This window comes from Sminthopsis crassicaudata, chromosome 2, assembly GCF_048593235.1.
Source record: "Sminthopsis crassicaudata isolate SCR6 chromosome 2, ASM4859323v1, whole genome shotgun sequence".
In the NCBI taxonomy this organism is placed as follows: Eukaryota; Metazoa; Chordata; class Mammalia; order Dasyuromorphia; family Dasyuridae; genus Sminthopsis; species Sminthopsis crassicaudata.
This window is the reverse complement of record NC_133618.1, coordinates 399,936,944-399,956,161: the sequence shown is the minus strand read 5'-3', so window position 1 is coordinate 399,956,161 and position 19,218 is coordinate 399,936,944. Positions and strand designations below refer to the sequence as shown.

The following is a 19,218-nucleotide window of genomic DNA, read 5'->3' as shown; positions in this document are numbered from 1 at the left end:
CTCTTGGTCACCAAAATGTAAAATGACCTGTTCATTAGCTATTTTAACTCTCATCATTTATTCAGGAAGTTTAACTATTTAACCTCTTAACCAGAGGCCAAAAGAGTTCACTTAGTAAATACTGATTTCTTGGTCAAGAAGAGAGAACTGATAGTAAAGAACAGTATTGGTTTCAAATGCAACTCATTTGTAAAATGGATTGGAAGAGGAAGATTATCGAAAACAATTACCAATAAAACAGCAAAAAATGGTGGGAAGAAAATGAGTTTATAGAAAACTTATTATCTTGAGGGCATTAAAGAATGAAATTTGAGGGACAACAAATACAACATAAATGGTACAGATCTGCTAAGATTTCTACAGTAAATTATCTCTTCCAAAAAAAGAAGGGGAGCCTCAGCAACTTCATGATATTTAGCATGAAGAAGTAAAAATGACTTTTTAAAAGTAGTATTTTATTTTTCTAAGTACATGCAAAGAGATAGTTTTCAACATGCATTTTTGTAAAACTTTGTGTTCTAAATTTTTCTCCCTTACCTCCTCCCTCCTCAAGACAGCAAGGCAATATGATATAGGTTAAATATTTGCCATGTTGTACAAGAAAAATAAAGTAAAAATGACTTTAAAGTAAACAGAGATAGAAAGAATGGTTGGAACAGACTAAGGATATACATAGATAGAGTCTAACATGACATTTTCTAGGTCACTGAAGGACTGATTTGCCTGACATATGAAAGAAGAAAATGTCATGCTTCATTGTTAGTACACAGAAGTCACAGCTGGCCACCTCACGAGTTACAATTCTATTGTCTTTCTACATTGTACTCCTTCACTTTGATGTGACACTAATACTCGATGTCAAGAGATTTAGAGAAAACCTCCTAACAAGTTACATAGAGTCCCAGTGAAACATTTATAAAGAACATAATAAAGATATGTGGATGGAATCTGCATGATAGAAGGGTTTATCTGCATTAATGAAATCATAGGGTTATTCATAAATGAAGAAACAGACTTACTACTGACTTTTTAGTTTCTGTTATAATTTTAAAAGATGTTTTAATTTCTAGCTGAAGACAAATACTTAAATTCTTTGGAATCAGTTATATAAATCGTTCTATCAAAGAAACCTAACCCATCTAAAGGGTTACAAAATAACTCATATCTGCTACTCCCCAGGAATTTGAAAGTACTCCACTATTATCCTTTTTATATTTTATTTTATTAAAGTTTTTTATTTTACCAAATACGTGTAAAGATAGTTTTCAACATTCACCTTTGCAAAAGCTTGTGTTCCAACTTTTTCTCCCTCTCCACTCACCCATTCCCATAGCTAGCTAGCAATTCAATATAAGTTAAACGTGCAATTCTTTTAAACATATTTCCATATTTGTCATGCTGTACAAGAAAAATCAGATCAAAAAGTGAAAGAAAAAATAAACAACAACAACTACAACAAAAATAAGTCCATAATTATTCTTAAACTAAGATCTCCCAAAGTTCTCTGGCCTGTGCCTTTAGGAAAGTTCTATAATTTTGAAATTGGAAGATTGCTTGACATTTTAATCCCAGCATGCTTTTAAAAATATGGATGAAAATGTTTGATAATCCTTTTACCAGTTCATAGATTTGAAGATTGGGAACAAATGTTTATTGAATTGTTGAACAAGAAATCTAGATTTGATATCACTGTAAAGTGTAGTTGAGTAAAAAGGAATTTTGAGAATTGATGAGACTTTTGTAGACCTAAAATAATTTTCTGAGTTTACCGCTTTAGAAACATAGTGTACTTTTTTCTCCCTCTTCAAGTTATCTTGCATTTATTCATCTATCCATTTGCTCATGTGTACATGTGTACATTGCTTTTCCCAGGAGAATGTAAATATAATGAGATATAAGGGTTTTTAATCTTTTTAATCTCCAGTGCCTAACATAGTGCTTGGCAGATTGAGAGTATATATTTGAAAAAAATGTTTATTAGATTGGATAGAAGTGGTCAGAGTTGAAGAGCTAAAATTGGAATTTAAATCCTTTGCTCTGACCAGTACAACTACATTGTGTCTTCCTCAAGGAATCAACTAGGGAGAAAAGACAAACATAACTCTTAGGGAACAATACAATACTTTATGCCACACAATCCTAAACTTAACTAGACTGAATGTTTGTGCTGAAGAAGTCTGGGGAAAGAAGTAGTCACTGAAGGCTAGGATAAACAGAGAAGCTTTCTAGAAGTGGGAAGAGTTCAACTGGGGCTTAATGGATGAGTAGGGAGAAGTAGGAAGGAAATTCTAGGGGACTAGAAGCAATAGAATAGAGTGTATAAATAGTTGGAAACCAAGGTTAAAGTGCAGAGTTCTTGCAGAAGATATTAAAGAGGAAAATCAAAATAGCAAATTCTAGGTTGAAGACTTTGGACTTTATTCTGTTGACCATGGAAAGACACATAAAGGCCTTAAGCTAGAAAGTGAAAGAGTCAAAAGTGTGCTTTTTCAAGCTGAATTTAACAGCCTGTGAAGAGTGAACTGGAATGAGAAATGACATTTCCCTCTTCCATTCATCCATTGATCACTATGTAACCTTCAATTACATTTCTTCTTGGTTTCCTTCTTTACAATCCATTTCTTTTCTTGCCCTCCAGAAAACCATAGATGAACTAAATTCTCAATTGAAAGTCTTCCAGTCGAAGATGAAGAGAGTAGAGGAATCTATCCTGAGCAGAGATTATAAGAAGCATATTCAGGTGGGATCCTTTGAATGCAGTAGTTTTAATCCTTAGTGTATTTGTGTTTTAGAAAATCCAAAGATGTCCTAGACAAGAGAAATGATTATTTATCATAGCTACAGAGAGGCAGTTTTTGGCTCAAAAATTATCCCAAATAATAATTATAAATATAATCAATTCAGTTATAGTTTTGTTTAATCTACTACTTATTCATATGTATTTGTAGTTAATAAAATATGTTATATATATATTGTGAAATTTAATGTACATTAATAATAACAATAAATCCTAATAATAGCTCTCCTAAAGTGGAATGAGTTGTCTTGGAGAATAATGAATTCTTCCTTCCCTGGAAGTCTTCAAAAACAGGAATGTGGATGGATGAATTTGTCCGAGATGTTGTAGAAAGGATTGATTTTTACCCAAGTAGAGATTGAACTAGATGAGATTCCTTCCAGTTCTTAAGAGTGTGAAATTTTGAGATTCTGTGATTCAAAAAGATAAGGAGGGAAACTGCAGATGGTCCAGGCAGGCCCAATGTGTTACTCCTTTGTGAGTGGGAGGGACCCAACATTGTTGGAAGTGAACAAGATCTGGATGACTGATCTCTCCATTTTATTGATGAGGAAACCAAAGACCAGAAAGGTTAAGTTATTTGCCCCAAAGCATAATGACAAGTCCTAGACCTGGTGAGTGAAGAAATATGTGAATGGATTTTATGCTTCTCTGTCTAGGATTATGGGAGCCCCAGCCAATTTTGGGAGCAGGAGTTGGAAAGTCTGCACTTTGTCATAGAAATGAAGAATGAACGTATCCATGAATTGGACAGGAAGTTGATCCAAATGGAAACAATGGTGGGAAAAGGGCTTCTCTGTTTTATCTTTATTCTTCCCTTCATATCTTTTTCATATCACTTCTCCTCACCCTTGTCCCTCTGCCACAGGGACTTTTCTCTCTGACAGAGCTCACAGACTTTGAGGATTGGAAGAGATCTTACAGATCATGTAATCCAATTCCTTTCTTATTTGGATTAGAAAATTGATGCAATGACTTCCAAGAGTTATATAGTGAGTTATTAGCCAATCCCAAGAATGGAACCATGGCCTTCTGACTCCCCCATGTCATAGCTCCACCATGGCAAGAAGGAGCCTAGAGGATTGTGGGGAAACCCTGTCTCTGACCAAAACAAAAATACCCTCTCTTTCCATATCAAGTATGGATGCTTGAACACATGGGATGCTAAAACAAATAAATAAGTAATTTTTTTGAAAAAGATCTTCTTGTTCAAATAAAAATCAGACTTTATTTTTTTTTCCTTGAAGTCCTTCTATCTCTGAAAGTCTAGTATTCTATGTTTTGGTGATTCTAGGTAAAACAGCCTGTATCTGTTAGCCACTTCAGTGAAAGATTTTATGGGACAGAGGTTGAACTTTTTTACCTAAAACAAATTTTTAAAAATCATTTGATTTCTTGCTATTCATTCAACCATTATTGCAAATAATAGAGAGTTAGCTGCCTTCATTTAGACATGAGTTTAATTGATTCATCATTTAACTCCTCTGGTGTCTGTTCCCTTTCTTTCTGATGCTTCCCAGAAAGAGAAGAACCTTTCATTAGAAGAGAAAATTACAATACTGCAGCAAGAGAATGAGAATCTTCAAGTCCAGGGACAGAATCACCAACGGGTATCTAGGTAACTACTCTCCCACTTTTGAATTCTCATCTTCCCTCTCTAAATAGCAACTTTGTGAGTGAGAATCTGACAATTAGGCAGATGTAGTCAAGATCAGGAGGCAGCTCCAATGGCTATGTGATTTACCAGCTGTCCTGGGGAAAGTCTCAAAATGGGAATATCTGGCCTTTCTCAGCCCACCCTTGTTCTACCAGTCAGTACCATGGATTTGTCTTCTTGATCTTGGCTTTGCCAAATTCTCTCTGACAAACAAGTAAGTGATCCTAGATAAAAGTATTTCTCCTCTTTTAGGGCTCAGTTTTCCCATCTATAAAAGTTTCAGAGGTTAAACTAGATAATTTCTAAAATCTCTTTACCTCTGACATACTGTGAGTCTGTGAGTGAGCAGAACTTAATCTGGTGGGAGGAGGAGGAGGAGGATAGGGCAGAATCCAGAAGAAGGAGAAGGGGTGTGTGTGTGTGTGTGTGTGTGTGTGTGTGTGTGTGTGTGCGTGTGTGTGTGTGTGTACATTGGTAAGAAAATTGTAAACTCACTCTTCAAAGAAGTACATAAACTATATAACTCCATGCTGAAACATCTTCGGAGCACACTGGGCCACTTAGAGACTGCTTCCTTGGAGAAGAGGACTTTAAAAATTAGGGTGGGGTTTTGGTTTTTTTGGTTTTGTTTGTTTTGTTTTAAGCAAAGAAATTTTTAATCTTTTTATTTTTTTCAGTTCCAAATTCTCTCTCTCCTCCCCTCCCCCATCCTTTGAGAAAGCAAGAAAAACAAAATCCCATTACAAATATGTATAGTCAAACAAATTTCCACATAAGCCATGTTGAAAAATAAAAGAAAGCAAAAGAAAGTGGAAAAAAAATGTCCTTAATTCTTTATTCTGAGTCCATCAGTTCTCTACTTGAAGGTGAATAGCATTTTTCATCATGAATCCTTTGGAATTGTGGTGGGTCATTATATTGATTAGAGTTACTAAACATTTTACAATGGATTACCTTTACCCTATTGCTGTTACTATATAAATTATTCTCCTAGTCTGCTCACTTCATTTTGCATCATTTTAAATAAATATTCCCAACCATCCCTTTTATTATTTTTTTCTACCACATTCACATACTATAACTTGCTCAGTCATAGGAAATTGAGGTGATTTTTTAATGAAGGGGAGGAAATGAGGGATTGACTGAGAGAATTAATGAGTCCTTTTCCTGTGTCATGGACTCCAACCTTTCACTACTCAAACAGGACAACTTGCTGTAGGATCTGGGGCCATGTCAGACCCCAGTATCTGTATCTGACTCTGGTGTCTGTGTCCTATAGGCAGCTTTCAGAGGATCTTTATCTTGTCCGAGAGGCCCTGGAGAAAGAGTCACAGCTGCGTCAACAGATCCAGCAAGAGAAAGAGGAGCTGTTATATCGGCTTGTCACCGGTGATTCTCCAGCACCCTTTCCGCTGACCTCTACTAAAGTGTCCTACCTTGCCACATAGACCTGGAACTCCTGCTGTGGGGATGTTGAAGGAGGGCCAGTGGACAGAAGATAAGGAAAAGTCAAGAAGATCTCCCTTCTCCATGCCATTGGCCCCTCCAGCTGCTATCATGGGCTGTTCTCTGCCATTATAGGCAGCCCAGGGACTTCCCCTGAAGCCAGACTAAACTTTTCCCGATGGATAATAGCAGGCAGGAAGGGGAGCCTTTCTTCAGAGGCAAGAGCACTGACTCCTGTTCCTGTCCTGGCTCAGCCCCAGACTCACTGTATGACCTCAAACAAATGATTGTCCTTCTCTTAGGTCAAGTAAAAATGGAGTTAGACGGGAGGATATCCACGCACTGTTCTTGTGGCATTCTACAAGTTCTTTGCCACCTACTTCAGGGTAAAGAGAGGACTGGCGCTTTTTCCCCCAGAAACTTGGAAGTTAAGAGCACTATTCTGTTTGCCCTTTGGTGTCATAAGCAGATATATTATATCTTCTTTTTCCTGTCAAAATCCCCCTTTCCCCAGGGGGAAATAGAGAAACAAGGGTAGTGGGTGGAACTGGCCTCCTGAATCCCAGAGGCTAGATCCATTATAGGACAGTTCCTCGTTTTAGGGCTCAGGTCACTGTTGTACCCTCCCTCCCCATAGGGCAAGATGCTCAGTGGTCCCCACCACTGGCCTGTAGCCTCTTTGATCTGGTCATACCCAGCATATCTTGACAGCAAGTTCTCCAACCCAACTTTTCTTTCCCAGTCATCTAGGGGTGATCCTGAAGCACTGCAGCACTCTCCAGTTCACAGATCATTTCTATTTTTCTGGATACCCCAAACAGATGCAGAACCCTGGATTAGGAGAATCCTCCTGCCAAGTCTTCAGTCATCCACCTGCCCTGCCTTAATCCTGTTCAGCTGAATTGATACAGGTCCAAAAAGCAAGATTAGGGTTACAGGTGGGAGAGAAATAAAGGAGACCCAATCCTTTCCTGGCCCATCCCCTCCCCTTCTATCTTGCCTTTTCCTGGGCCTCCTACTTTCTTCATTCTCCTGCGGGGGCTCAGTTACTGGGAAAGATGAAATACCAGGCTGTCCCTTGGAGATTAGCACTTTTATGGCTGCTGGAGATTCCTTTTCCTTTGAAACTGAGGAAAACTGGGGCCTTCCCTCCTGATGCTCCTCCCCTTTTTGACTTGCCTTCCTTTCCAAGTCAGTAAATTTAAGAACATCAAGTGTTATCTCTGCTATTTGCTCACTGTGTGATTTTGGGCAAACAGCTTAGATTCAAAGCCAGAGTTCAAGTTTTATGATTTTATACAATTCTTTGACTAGATGATCTCTCAGGTCCCTTCCACATCTAATCTCCTTGGGGGTCTACACTCTTTGATCCACTCCTCTATGAAACGACAGTGTTACTCAGATATAATCTGGGTCCTAGAGGCAAGAAGGAGACACTTAAGCACTTTGCAAGGAGAATACCTTGGAAAGGGGTCAAGGTAGTGAGCCATGGCCCCAGATCCTGATCTGAATCCTACACTTCCCTTCAGGTAGCACTCCTATGTGTGTGAATGATATGTGTGAGTATGTGTATGTGTGCTTGTGAAAGGTGTGTATGCATGCAAGTGAATCAGTGCGTGTAGTAAAGACTACAGTGAGCCATTGATGCAAGCCAAGATTTTGAAATAAAAAAGATTGTGTAGCATCTTTATTTGGCCTCCGCCTTATCTTGGGGAGGGGGAGTTGTGGAAGGGGGGTAGCCTGTTACTATAGGATCAAGTTGAACAGTGAGGGCTCAGCTCCTGAGCTTCATTCCCACAAGATCTGTTGAGGCTGTGATGGGATTAAATATTTGCTAGCTGGGGAGGGGGGATTAATAACAATAATAATGGAAGGGGAAAGGGAATTCATGGTTCCAGTCAGAAAAAAAGAGGATGGGGGCTGGAATTTAGGATCTATATTGGAGGGGTTGGGGATTGGGAGCTTGGGTAAGTGGCTAGAGTAATGGTTATTTATAACAAATTTAGATGAACAACACTACTAGAGTAAAGACTCTGACTATAGGGTAATTGAATTGGACCACCTCCACTGGGATATATCACTTACTCTCCAGGTGCCCTCAGGTCAGGGTCCTACAGTATAACAGGGAGTTTAATGGTCACCAGCCTTGTCTGTTGAAACTAGGATCCGGGAGGGCTGGAGAATTCGAATTCGGGTGCTCGCTGTCGAGGTACCCTGCAGGTTTGTGGCTCGACAGGTATAGATGCCTTGATCTTTCACCCGTGCCTCCTCTATATATAAGATACTCTCCCATTCTTGCTGTACCTGGCCAGCTCTGCGCACCACAGTAGAACATTCACTGACATAGGGTGGCCGACCTACCTGTGTGGGGAGAGAGGGTATAGATAAGCAGCAATCAGAAATCCTTCCTTCTGCATGCCCAATATTATCCCCAGCAGCTATCTTTATTGTTGTCCCTTTCATCTCCATGGGGCTTCTCCCATCCTTGATGTCACATTTAATGAAATCATTGAATAGAAAAATCTTTGATTTCTGGCCTCTATTCTGGTTCTGGCTCTGGTTCTGTGGCTGACTATGCAACCTTGAGAAAACTATTTTCCTTCTTTGGGTCCAATACTCCTGTATGTATGGAGATTTAAAAAGATATTAAAATTATTCCTACCTTTTTAATGCTATTTGGAGATTATGAATATGAATATTCTATTCAAAGTGAAGGGCTCCATTAGCGAAAACTAGGTGGTACAATGGATAGAACTCAGGGTGTGGAGTCAGGAAAATCTGAGTTCAAATCCAGCTTCAGACACGTAATAGCTGTGTGACTCTGGGCAAGTCACTTAACCCTTTTTGCTTTAGTTTCCCTATCTAAAATGAGCTGGGGAAGGAAATGGCCAACCACTCCTGCATTTTTGCCAAGAAAACCCCAAATGGAGTTATGAAGAGTTGTACACTGAAACAATTGGATAACAAAAACAAAAATCAAAACTCTGTAAACATTCTGAATCTCCCTTACAGTCATATACCATAACTTGTTCAGTCATTACCCAACTGATGGACATCTACTCAATTTCCAGGTCCTTGCCATTATAAAAAAGTCTATGATGCTTGGCTTTTAAGAACACAAGGGCATAAAGCATTTAGATAACAATAGCATTTATACAGTTCTTTAAGATTTGCAAAGCACTTTATATATTTTTGTTTCTGATCCTCATAACAATCCTATGAAGCAAATGCTATTATTACCTTTTTTTTACTGAGGCAAATGCAATAAAAAATGATTTGCCAAGGGTCACCCTATAAGAGTCTAAGGCAGGATTTGAACTTAAGTTCTGGTTCTCAAGAGCAACACTACTCAGTGGGATTCTTAGCTGTCTAAAGCAATGGAAAAATTCCATAAAAGTGGGTATGATAATGAACCACATTTTTTCTTCTTCAAGTTGTTGGGTTACAAATTTGAAATATACAAAGAGCTATGATTTTTTTCAATATAGGACCGTAATTCTCAATTTTTTTAAAATTTGACTGATTCTTGATGTCTCATTGAGTCACTTCTATTCATTCACTTCCATTTATCTAATTCTAATTTTTAGTGAATTATTTTCTTCAGTTAAGTTTTTTACCCTTCTTTTGTATTTGGCCAAATGAACTTTTAAAGGAGCTATTTTGTTCATTGGATTTTTTTCCCATTTCACCAATTCTATTTTTTAAGGTGTTGTTTTCTTTTTCCATTTTGCCAAACCAATATATATATATTTCCATTTCTCCAAATGTATTTTTAAAGAATTGTTTTCTTCAGACAATTTCTATGTTTTCTTTTCCAAACTCTCCTGCAAAGCTCTCATTTCCTTTCCCTATTTTTCTTCCAACTTTTAAGATCTTTTTTGAATTCTTCCAAGAGAGCCTTTTGAGTTGAATAGCAGTTTATATCTCCCTTTGAGTCTTCATCTGGAGACGTTTTGACTTTAGTGTCCTCAGGGTTTAAGATCAGAGTTCTTTTTTGCTTTTTTGATCATTTTTAAAGGTTGAAATCTGCTCCTAGGACACAAGAGAGATTGTCCCAAGCTTCTTCTACAGGGTGACTGGGGTTTTAACAGTGTAAAACTAGAGCCAGCGCTGCTGGCTTCCTCCCCACCCAGAGTGAACCTGGCCAAGTTCTGCTTATCATGTTGCAGTTCAGTGGCTCACTGTTTGCCTTCTGTAGTTACGTTGGAGGTCTCAGTTAGTCTGTTGATTCACTGGCTTCTGAACCAGAACAGAGTAGCTAATATTGCTGCATTTTGGCTAAGAGGCTCCTATTAGATTCCCTGTACAGTTCCTCTCTGCTCTGGTATTAACTTGTGGCATGTCTGCACTGGGCCAAGTCCTCTCCTGCCTGATTGAGACAGACCTTTCATGAAGTCTTTCCAAGAAATCTTCTATTAGAAATGTGTGACACTCCCAATATTTGTAGGTTCTGTCACTCCAAAATCCATTCAAAAGCTTGATCTTGTATTAATTCTGAGGAAAGCCAAGAAGAGCTCAGGCAAAGTTCTGTCTACTCTCCTCCACCATCTTGGCTCTGAAGAGCAGTGGTTCTCAAAGTATGGTCTTTGACCACTGGGGTTTTTGATATTAAAAACTCTTTTCATAATAAAATTATGACATCATTTACTTATTAGAATATTTGTCCCATTCCACCTATATATCTGCAAGACCAGATTTTTTTCATATTCTTCAATCAAAACAAATGCATTATAACAGATTAAACATAAAAAGGGAGAAAAGAGAATCCAACTGTCTTCCACCAAGCCAGACACTAAGTAGATTTCAAAAGTAAGCAAAACACTTCTACTTTTCTCATTAATTTTTTAAAAAAATATATAATTATTGGTTGAAAAATGTTATTTTTGTTAAGCAATAGGTTTACTGTTATTTTAAATGAATTAATAAATATTTTTAAATGTTAGCAGTTTTTATTTCAAGTGCAGTCAGTCAATAGATACAACACGCATAAAATTTTTTGGAATCTTCATAAAGCTTTTAGAATATAAAGATATTTTTCAGACCAAAAAGTCTGAAAACTGATGATGCAGAATATTTGCAGATTATAACTGTATTTAATAGGCAACCAGATTGTTCAGTAGAGAGGCAGAGTGCCAATCAAGAAGACCTGAGTTCAATTTTGGCCTCACAGAATTACCAGCTGTGTGATTCTGAGCAAGTCATTGATCCTTTTTGACTCAGTTTCCTCATTTTCAAAACAGGCTAGAGAAAAAAACCACTCCACTATCTTTTCCAAGAAACCTCCCCCAAAAATGGATCAAAAAGAGTCAGATGACTGAAATGACTAAACAACAACAAATCTTTTACTTAAAGTCCTAAAAAGTTGCCTGAGGCACATCAGAGTTAAGGGACTTATACAGAGTTAGTGAGTAAAAATCAGAGCACAGGTCTCTGATTTTAAGTCCAACAGTCTAAGGCTAAGCACTGCACCATGCTGCTTCTAAAGCTATGAATCAGAATACTAATCCCCCTTTTCCCATTTATTTAGCAGTGTTTGCTTTTCATAGCTGATCTCATTTCTAAAGTTCAATGGTCACCTAGTCAGGTTTCTGGCCCTTTCCCTTCTGGTCCAACCTGCATAAACTGTCCAAGTCATCCTCCATATGCATAGACCTGAATATCTCCCTTCTCTGTTGTGGACTCCTCATTTTCTCAGAATAGAAGACAAACTCTTCAGCCTGGAATTTAAGGTCCTCTGCTATACTTCAGGATCCACCTTAGGTATCTACATTGGCCCCCAGAATTGTACCTACGTGGTTCCTCCATTTTAGTCAAGGTGATCTCTTCGGTGTCTATGTATTCCCTGCTTATTGCCACCTTCCTGCCTGCTCAGATTTCCTGATTTGTTTCTACTTATGACATCCAAATGTCCAAATATGTTCCAGTCCCAGATTGAACCCTTCTTTCTCTAGGAAACTCTCTGGATTCTCCATTCTACTTTCTCTGATAACCTATAACACTCCTAGTTAGTAACTCTGGGTTAACTTTCCTTTTTCCTCTCTCCCTCTCTCCTCCCTTCTGTCCTCTCCAATCCCTTGGCTCCATCCTCCCATTTTCTCCTCAAATTCTACTTCTCTTTATCCTTCCCCTTTTTTTTTCCACTTTCTTTCCCTCCTATCGCCCCTCTTCCTATTCCAAATGTTGGCTCTATTTCCTTAGCTAGAGAATAAGCTTTCCTTTTTCCCCTTCCATTCTCCCATGTTTGTTAAATACATTTCCTCAACTTAAGACTGTTTCTCTCCCTCTATCCTTCTTCCTTTCCCCTTCTCCTCCTCTTGCTTATGAGTGCTAGTTATATTGCTTCTGCTAGAGAGAGCAAACTCCTCTGTCTCTCTCCCTCTCCCTCTTCTCCTCCTTCTCCTTCTCCCCCTCCCTCTCTTCCTCCCTCTCCCTCTCCCTCTTCTCCTCCTTCTCCTTCTCCCCCTCCCTCTCTTCCTCCCTCTCCCTCTCCCTCTCCTCCCTCAAAGCTTGCACTCAGGCTGCCCTGGCTTCTAAGCATTGCCCTCTTGCATTCTTCCACTTACCAGTTGCCCTGGATACTCCCAAGTAAAGTCCACGGTGATCTCAGGTTCTCCCAGAGCAGTACAGGTCACATTGAAATTTTCTCCCAAGGAAACAGAGGTTGTTGAAGCTTTAATGATAGGTTTGGGAGAGGATGATGGGTCTGCAGGGGGCAGCAGAGGGGAGAAAAGGAGTCTTTGTTTTAGTTTTAAGCAAACAATAAACACAAAGTAACATGGTTGACTGATAAATATTGATGGGCAGGTAGGGCTGAGAAATCAACAGACTGACAGGCATCCATGTGTGAGGACTTTAAGAGAGAATCAAAATGAGCAAGAAGAGGGAAGGGATCCAAATATTTTGAAAGGTCTGGAGACAGAGGACTGGACTAGATGGCCTCTGAAGTTTCCTCTCTAACTCCAATTGTCAAGAACAGCCTCCTCTGAGTCTTATTCTCAAGCGAGGACAGGGTGTAGTGGGCTCGGAGCCAGGACCCCTGAGTTCAAGGCTTGGCTTTTACCATTAACTATATAAGAATTTGAGATCCTCAAACTTACAGGGGTCAAGATTAGCAGAGCACTGGGTAAACTGTACAATACCACTGAAATGGAAGAAGCTATTAGATTCATTTGCATCCTTCAGATCCACCTCCCTAAGCAGCTGCAATGGGATAAAAACTAGAATAGCAAACTATTTCAGCTGCCAGTTAAGTGAGCCTAGCCTTCTGTTATTGTCAACACGTCCTAAGTGTCTTCTTTGATTCCTGACTCTATGCTTAAGTCTTGAGTTCCTCCCCCTGGAGACCTTCAGTTTGCTCCTCTTTCCCCTAGCTTAGAGCCTGTGGCTGGATATGTCATTACTACTCCAGTTGCTGTCATCTCCCTCCCCTTCACCCCAAGGCTTAGTGCCTTCCTTGATGAATCCCTAATTGTAGTGATAATTAGCCTAGGACAATATCACACTCTCAGCCTTGTTCTTCAGAGAGAACAATAACAAATGAGAATAACACAACTACAAATAATTTGCAGATTAGATAGCATTAGGCTCAGAGAATAGACATGAAGTCCAGTTTTATTCAAACCAAAAGAACCCTCTGATTGAGATCTCTGAATCTAGTTTACTACATTCTTTTTCTAATTTTTATTTTTTTTCTTGTATTCTTCATTCTAAAGTCTCAAAGTTGGCAGAAACCTCAGAGAATACCTAGTCCAACCCATCCTTTCCACACCCTGAGAAGAGTTGCTCATCTATACTCTGCTTAAAGACCCTAGTGACAGGAAACTCACTATATATAAGATAGTTCGTTCCACTCTTGGACAGATCAGATAGGAAAATTTTCTTTTATGGTACTCATTGTTCCAACTCTATCCTCTGGAGAGAGGCAAAATATTTGCCATTATCATGACCTGCTAGCACAATTCTTCAATAGTAGAGTACTAGACTTGGATTCAGGAAGATAAATCCTACCTCAGATACTTAAAAGCTCTGTGACTCGGGACAGGGGACAACTCCCCGGGCCTCAGTTCCTCACCTGTAAAATTAGATGTTGGATTTAATCACCTTCAAGGTCTCTATCTCTAATAAATGATCCCATGTGATCTGACCAGAAGAAACTGATGGAGTCCTTGGTCCTTGGTAGTTAGATGGGAGCCTAAATTACTGTGGTTACTCTCTGAGGCAAGCCTGGAGAAGCACTGATATGATTATCTCTTTAATGGACATTTTGTTTCTTAAGTAGGCCTTTTGTCCCTTGTCTACATTGACAAAATCATCATAATCCCCCAATTGCTGTATACAATCAGAAGGACAGCTGGTTAAGTTAACTCTTCTAAAACTTGTTCAGATCCCACACAACCTTACAAGGAATTTAAAGGGGGGGGGGGAACCCAATTATATTCTACCCCAGTCTTAGATAGTCTAAGGATAAGTATAGTTTCTCTGTCCAAGAGTGAGGTGATATCAATCTCAGCCCCACACCAAACTTCTATCTAAATGCTAAATACTGTGAAGGGATCACTATGATTGGCTTTGGTTTAAGAGATGGCCAAATGACCACACTTTTATTAATAATGTTACCCAGTTACCCAGAAACTCTCTCTTAAACTGTTAGCTATTATTATTATTATCATTATCATTATGGATTAATAAAAGGACATGGATAAGAATTTAGAGGAAAAAATATGGGACAGTTGTGATATATACTAATGAAGAAGACAAATCCATCTAAGTAGAGCATGGAACTTGGGAGTCAGAGAACCTGAATTCAAATTCTGGCTCTGCTTCTTACTACCTTTGTGACCTTAAGCAATCAATATAATCTGCTGGGCTTCAATAGCCTAATCTGTAAAATGAATGTGTTGGATTAGGTGATGTTACAGGCTTTTTCCAATTTGAGAGGCAGTTATGTATCCCAGTGGATCAAGCAATAGTCCCTGAGTCGGGAAAATCTGAATACAAAATAAGTGGTTAAGAAAAACTTGTTTTCTTCTTTATAGATCTATGATCTAGGTATCATCATACTAGTTTCTATATCAATTCTTGATTTATATTGAGCTTAAAAGCTTCATTTTTTTCTATATGAATTGCTACTCTCTCATATACTGAAATTGTGTCTATACTGAATTTTTTTTTTTTTTTTTTTTTTTTTTTTTTTACCCAAATGCAAGTCTTTACATTATTTGTTCCTATTCTTGGAAAAAACCTGAAAATTCCCCATGCCCAGACTCTTTTTCTCCTAATTATCCCAGTATAAAACTTAAAGTGACATAAATGAGTTGCTTATCATCAGGATCAGCCTCATTTCTCAGTTGTCTCAGTGCAGGATGAACTAATTTTCCCCTTTGGGCTCCCCCAAACTCTCTTCTTGTTAGTCCTAACCTTCTTTCTTTTTTTTTTTTTCTAACTTTCTTTCTTAACTAAAACCTGTCCTTTCTGTGACTGTCCTTTTATTTCTTTCATCCCAAAAGCCTGGGACTTCTTTCTTTGGGAAGATAAAGAAGTGTCCATTCTTTATACACAGACAGCTGATTATGTAAGCAAATAGATATCCACAAGCAATATTACCAGCATTTCTGTACACACTGAAAAAAAAATTCATTTATAAATCACACTTAGATGGAGCCAGAATTGGGGATAGGGTGAAGGAAGACAGTATATCTTAATTATATAATAATATGTATAATAATCTACATATTAATAATGAAAAATTATGCTCAAGCTATATAATAATTACAACCTATAAAGGCTCACATTTGTTGAGTCATTTTTCAATTGTGTTTGACTCTGTGACCTCATTTGGGGTTTTCTTGGCAAAGATACTAACATGGTTTGCCATTTCCTTCTCCAGTTCATTTTATAGATGAGGGAACTGAGGCTAAGAAGTTTAAGTTACTGGCACAGGGTCATATTTCTAATAAGTGTCTGAGACCAGATTTCAACTCACAAATAGGAGTCTTCCTGACTCTAAACCCAATAGTCCATCCATTATACCACCTAGCTTCCCTAGAATCTCACATAGAAAAAATTAATTCACAACAGGTTGAACAGAATGCAGGACAAGTGATGAAAGTTCATTAACTGTTAGATCCAGAGGTATGTGGATAAATATTTAACAACTAACTTTTGGAGGATAAAACATACATTTTTAAGTTCATTTTCTCTATCACTTTCTTAAGTAGAGACAACAAAACAACAAATCAAACCCTGAATTGTAACCTTGGCAGATTTCCTGGTAAGGTTCCCTGAGCTGGGGCTAAAAAATCCAAAATTGAGGCCCTGCCCTAATTTACTGTACCATCTCAGGCCCAGCACTTAACACTCCCTAACTTAATCCAAGGGTCTAACCAGCCACTATTTGGCTGAGTTACTTTCCCACCCTTTTCAGCCTATATAGCACCTCTGCCCTGACCCCTTCTCCTCAGACACACATACTCACAGTTGATGTAGATCAGTATGTACTTGGTAGAGATCTGCCGAATGCCCCCCAGGCTGGCCATGCAGAAAAGAGAGCCAGCAAAGGAGGCTCGGGGTCTGTGGATGGTGAAGCCCTTCTTTGCATCAAAGGAGATGTCCACTCCATCCACAGAGACCTCCTCAGGAGGGAACTCCCTGTGCAGTGTAACCTGGGCATCAGGGCTGGTCACCTGGCAGGGCAGCAGGGTTGGCTGGTTGGTCCGAAGCTGTATCACTTCATAGTAGTCTTCAGTGGGGACAAAGAGCTCCTGTGGATCTAGAGTAGGCAGGAGAGGGAACAGAAGTCAAAGGAGAGATGCATTCTCAGGACAAAGGAGGCTCTGTTGGTCTTTACTGCTACCACCTGAGATCCTAGAAGATTTCCCATTCTCTATACTCATCCTCAAGAGTGTGACCCTCTTGTTTTTTTAAAAATAATTATATATATATATAAATATTTATATTGATCTTTATTGTGTTTTATTACTAAAGCTTTTTAATTTTCAAAACATATGCATGGATAATTATTCAACTTTAACCCTTGCAAAACCTTGTGTTCCAATCCCCCCCCACCCCTTCTTACCCTCTCTCCTAGATGGCAAGTAATCCAATATATGTTAAACGTAGTAAAAATATATGTTAAATCCAACATATACATACATATTTATACAATTATCTTGCTGCATCTTGTATGTAATCTTTAATTAAATTCAGAAACATCATGAAAAGGATGTTGGACTATCAGGAACCTTGGGTTATAGCTCCAGCCCTGACACTTACCACCCTCTATATCTTGGGACAAAGAATTTCCCTTCTAAAAGCCTCACATCTGTAAAGTGAGGAGACTGAACTTCATGGCAGAGTTGCCATGCAGAATTGGACACAAATTTTAAGACAAAGTCAATGTGAGGATTTGTTTTTCTTGTATTTACTCCTGAGTTATAAGAAATTATTATGTTATACTGGAAGCAGCTGGGTGATACAGTGAATAAAATGCTGACCCCCAAATCAGAAAGATATGAGTTCAGATGCAGCCGCAAACACTTACTAGATAAGACACTAAACCTCTCTCTGACTCAGTTTCTTTATCTGTAAAATGGGGATAGTTAGAGTACCAACCTCCCAGGATTGTTGTGAGGATTAAAATGAGATCCTATTCATAAAGTGTTTTGAAAACCTTATTGAACTATATAAATGTTAATTGTTATTACAAGGAAGGCTTTTATTTTTCTTGATGATAGTGGGAATAGAGTTATAGGGAAGAATGGGAGAGGTAGTGATAATAATACCAAAAAAGAGAGAAAAGGGCATCAATGAAGCACTTTTAGAAACACACAGAAAAGAGCAGAAAAAAAGCTCTAAAGGAACACAGAAAAGCAGGGAAGTGTAGCCACTACTCTTTTTAATGTATGTTTGGAATATTTTTTTAAAGCAAGTTTTGCATCATTGAGATCCATGGGATTGTATATAGGGCACTTATCCTAATCTTTACATAAACAATGTTCCTGTTTGCTAATGGTTGTCAAGTTCATCATAACAAAAAAAGAAAAAAAAATTGAAAGAAGTAAAAAACTATTTATCCAAATAGATTTATAGTACTTATAGTAGCACAAAATTTGGAACAACTAATGTCCAATGGTTGAATAAGTCTTGGCATGTAAGAGTAATGGGATACAGGAGAGCCATTAAAAATATAAATATGAAGAATACAAAGAAATGTGCAAAGGCACATAGAAATAAAAAGTAAAGAAAACAGGATTTGAACAATGTCCATGTTAATTAGAATAATTTTTATAAAAAACTATGAATATAGAGATTCAAATGAAAACAACACAAAAGGAATAATGATGCAGCAATTGTTAATCTGTTATTGTTGGTTTTTTTTTTTTTCTGTAAGTACTTTTGACAATTGGTATTGTGCATAAGAGATTGTATAAAGCAAAGTAGGATTACATTCAAGAATTTGTCTAACTACAAGTGAATGAGTCACTGAGGGAAAGGGAGGGATTTACAACTAGACAATCTAAAGGTTGTATTTATGGTCATAAAATATTAAAGGGTTTAAAAGAAGACATCAGTCCATGAACTGAGGGCTCTGGGGAGATTTTATTTAGGATCTGGACAAGAGTCACAAGACTTAGTTGACTTGTAATTTGCATAAAGGGAAGAGTCAAAGTATAAAATCATAATTAATTTGAAGTAAAAATTTGTTTTTCTTCCAAATTCATAAATTTTTTTAAACTAAAAATATAAAATGAGGCAATTGGATTAATGGAAGTGCAGCTCTGAGTTCTATATTCTGTGTTCTAAGGCCCCTTCTAGCTTTAACATTCTGTGTTCTAAGCCCAGTCTAGGTCTGACAATCTATGTTCTTGTTTTAAGGCTTTTCTAGGTATGAGATTCTGTATTCTGTTTCCTTCTAGTTCTGACATTATGTGTTCTATGTTCTAAAGCCCTTCTAGCTCTGACATTCTATATGCCATACATACCTGTAAAGAAGACAAAGGTTTTCCCCGTACGGTCCTCAACATCCTGACACTCACTGTCCCGGCAGTACCGGGACCAGCAGCTGTATTCTCCTGTGTCTGCAATGGTTGAATTCATCACCAGGAGCTGGCTGTATTGGGTAAAGTGCTTGATTCTGGACAAAAACAAAAAAACAACAATAACAAAACAATGAAGGAGAGATTTAGGGAATCCCATGAGGGCATGACCCGGGCTGTCTTTCAGTCCCTTTTCCAGCTTTATGAAGATCACGATGATAGCAGCTTTACCCATTACACCCTTTCAGGGACCCATCCCTAAGTTCGAGGCTAAGCCATAGAGA

General features: G+C 38.2%; 2 protein-coding genes across 4 annotated transcripts in view; one reads left to right on the top strand and one right to left on the bottom strand.

Moving 5' to 3' along the window:
- The window catches only part of CCDC69 (coiled-coil domain containing 69), a 37,600-nt gene extending 30,010 nt beyond the window's left edge, over window positions 1-7,590 (top strand). For both annotated transcript variants that reach the window (XM_074291834.1, XM_074291833.1), the window contains 4 exons: window positions 2,639-2,740; window positions 3,457-3,576; window positions 4,318-4,415; window positions 5,734-7,590. In XM_074291834.1, the coding sequence (XP_074147935.1) occupies window positions 2,639-2,740; window positions 3,457-3,576; window positions 4,318-4,415; window positions 5,734-5,902 (489 nt within the window). In that variant the 3' untranslated portion in view covers window positions 5,903-7,590. The remainder of the gene's footprint in view (window positions 1-2,638; window positions 2,741-3,456; window positions 3,577-4,317; window positions 4,416-5,733) is intronic.
- LOC141556901 (platelet-derived growth factor receptor-like protein) lies at window positions 730-19,006 on the bottom strand. 2 transcript variants are annotated; one of them, XM_074291836.1, is made up of 5 exons: window positions 18,881-19,006; window positions 16,375-16,668; window positions 12,464-12,603; window positions 7,986-8,261; window positions 730-2,808 (listed from the first exon to the last, which is right to left on the bottom strand). In XM_074291836.1, the coding sequence occupies exons 1-4, from the start codon at window positions 18,993-18,995 to the stop codon at window positions 8,031-8,033; spliced, it is 780 nt and encodes a 259-aa protein (XP_074147937.1). In that variant the 5' UTR covers window positions 18,996-19,006; the 3' UTR covers window positions 730-2,808; window positions 7,986-8,030. The 2 variants fall into 2 exon arrangements, with proteins under 2 accessions (XP_074147937.1, XP_074147936.1); XM_074291835.1 differs by lacking the exon at window positions 730-2,808 and having other exon boundaries at window positions 7,578-8,261.
- Between the last annotated feature and the right edge of the window lie 212 nt (window positions 19,007-19,218).

What these genes read in the sequence shown, in the direction of transcription:
- LOC141556901 (XM_074291836.1), bottom strand. Translation starts at nt 18,995, where the DNA reads ATGAATTCAACCATTGCAGACACAGGAGAATACAGCTGCTGGTCCCGG. An exon ending in CATACTGATCTACATCAACT is followed by an intron (nt 12,604 to 16,374) that starts GTGAGTATGTGT and finishes TGCCCCCTGCAG; the next exon opens with ACCCATCATCCTCTCCCAAA. An exon ending in GGGAGTATCCAGGGCAACTG is followed by an intron (nt 8,262 to 12,463) that starts GTAAGTGGAAGA and finishes CTCCCCACACAG; the next exon opens with GTAGGTCGGCCACCCTATGT.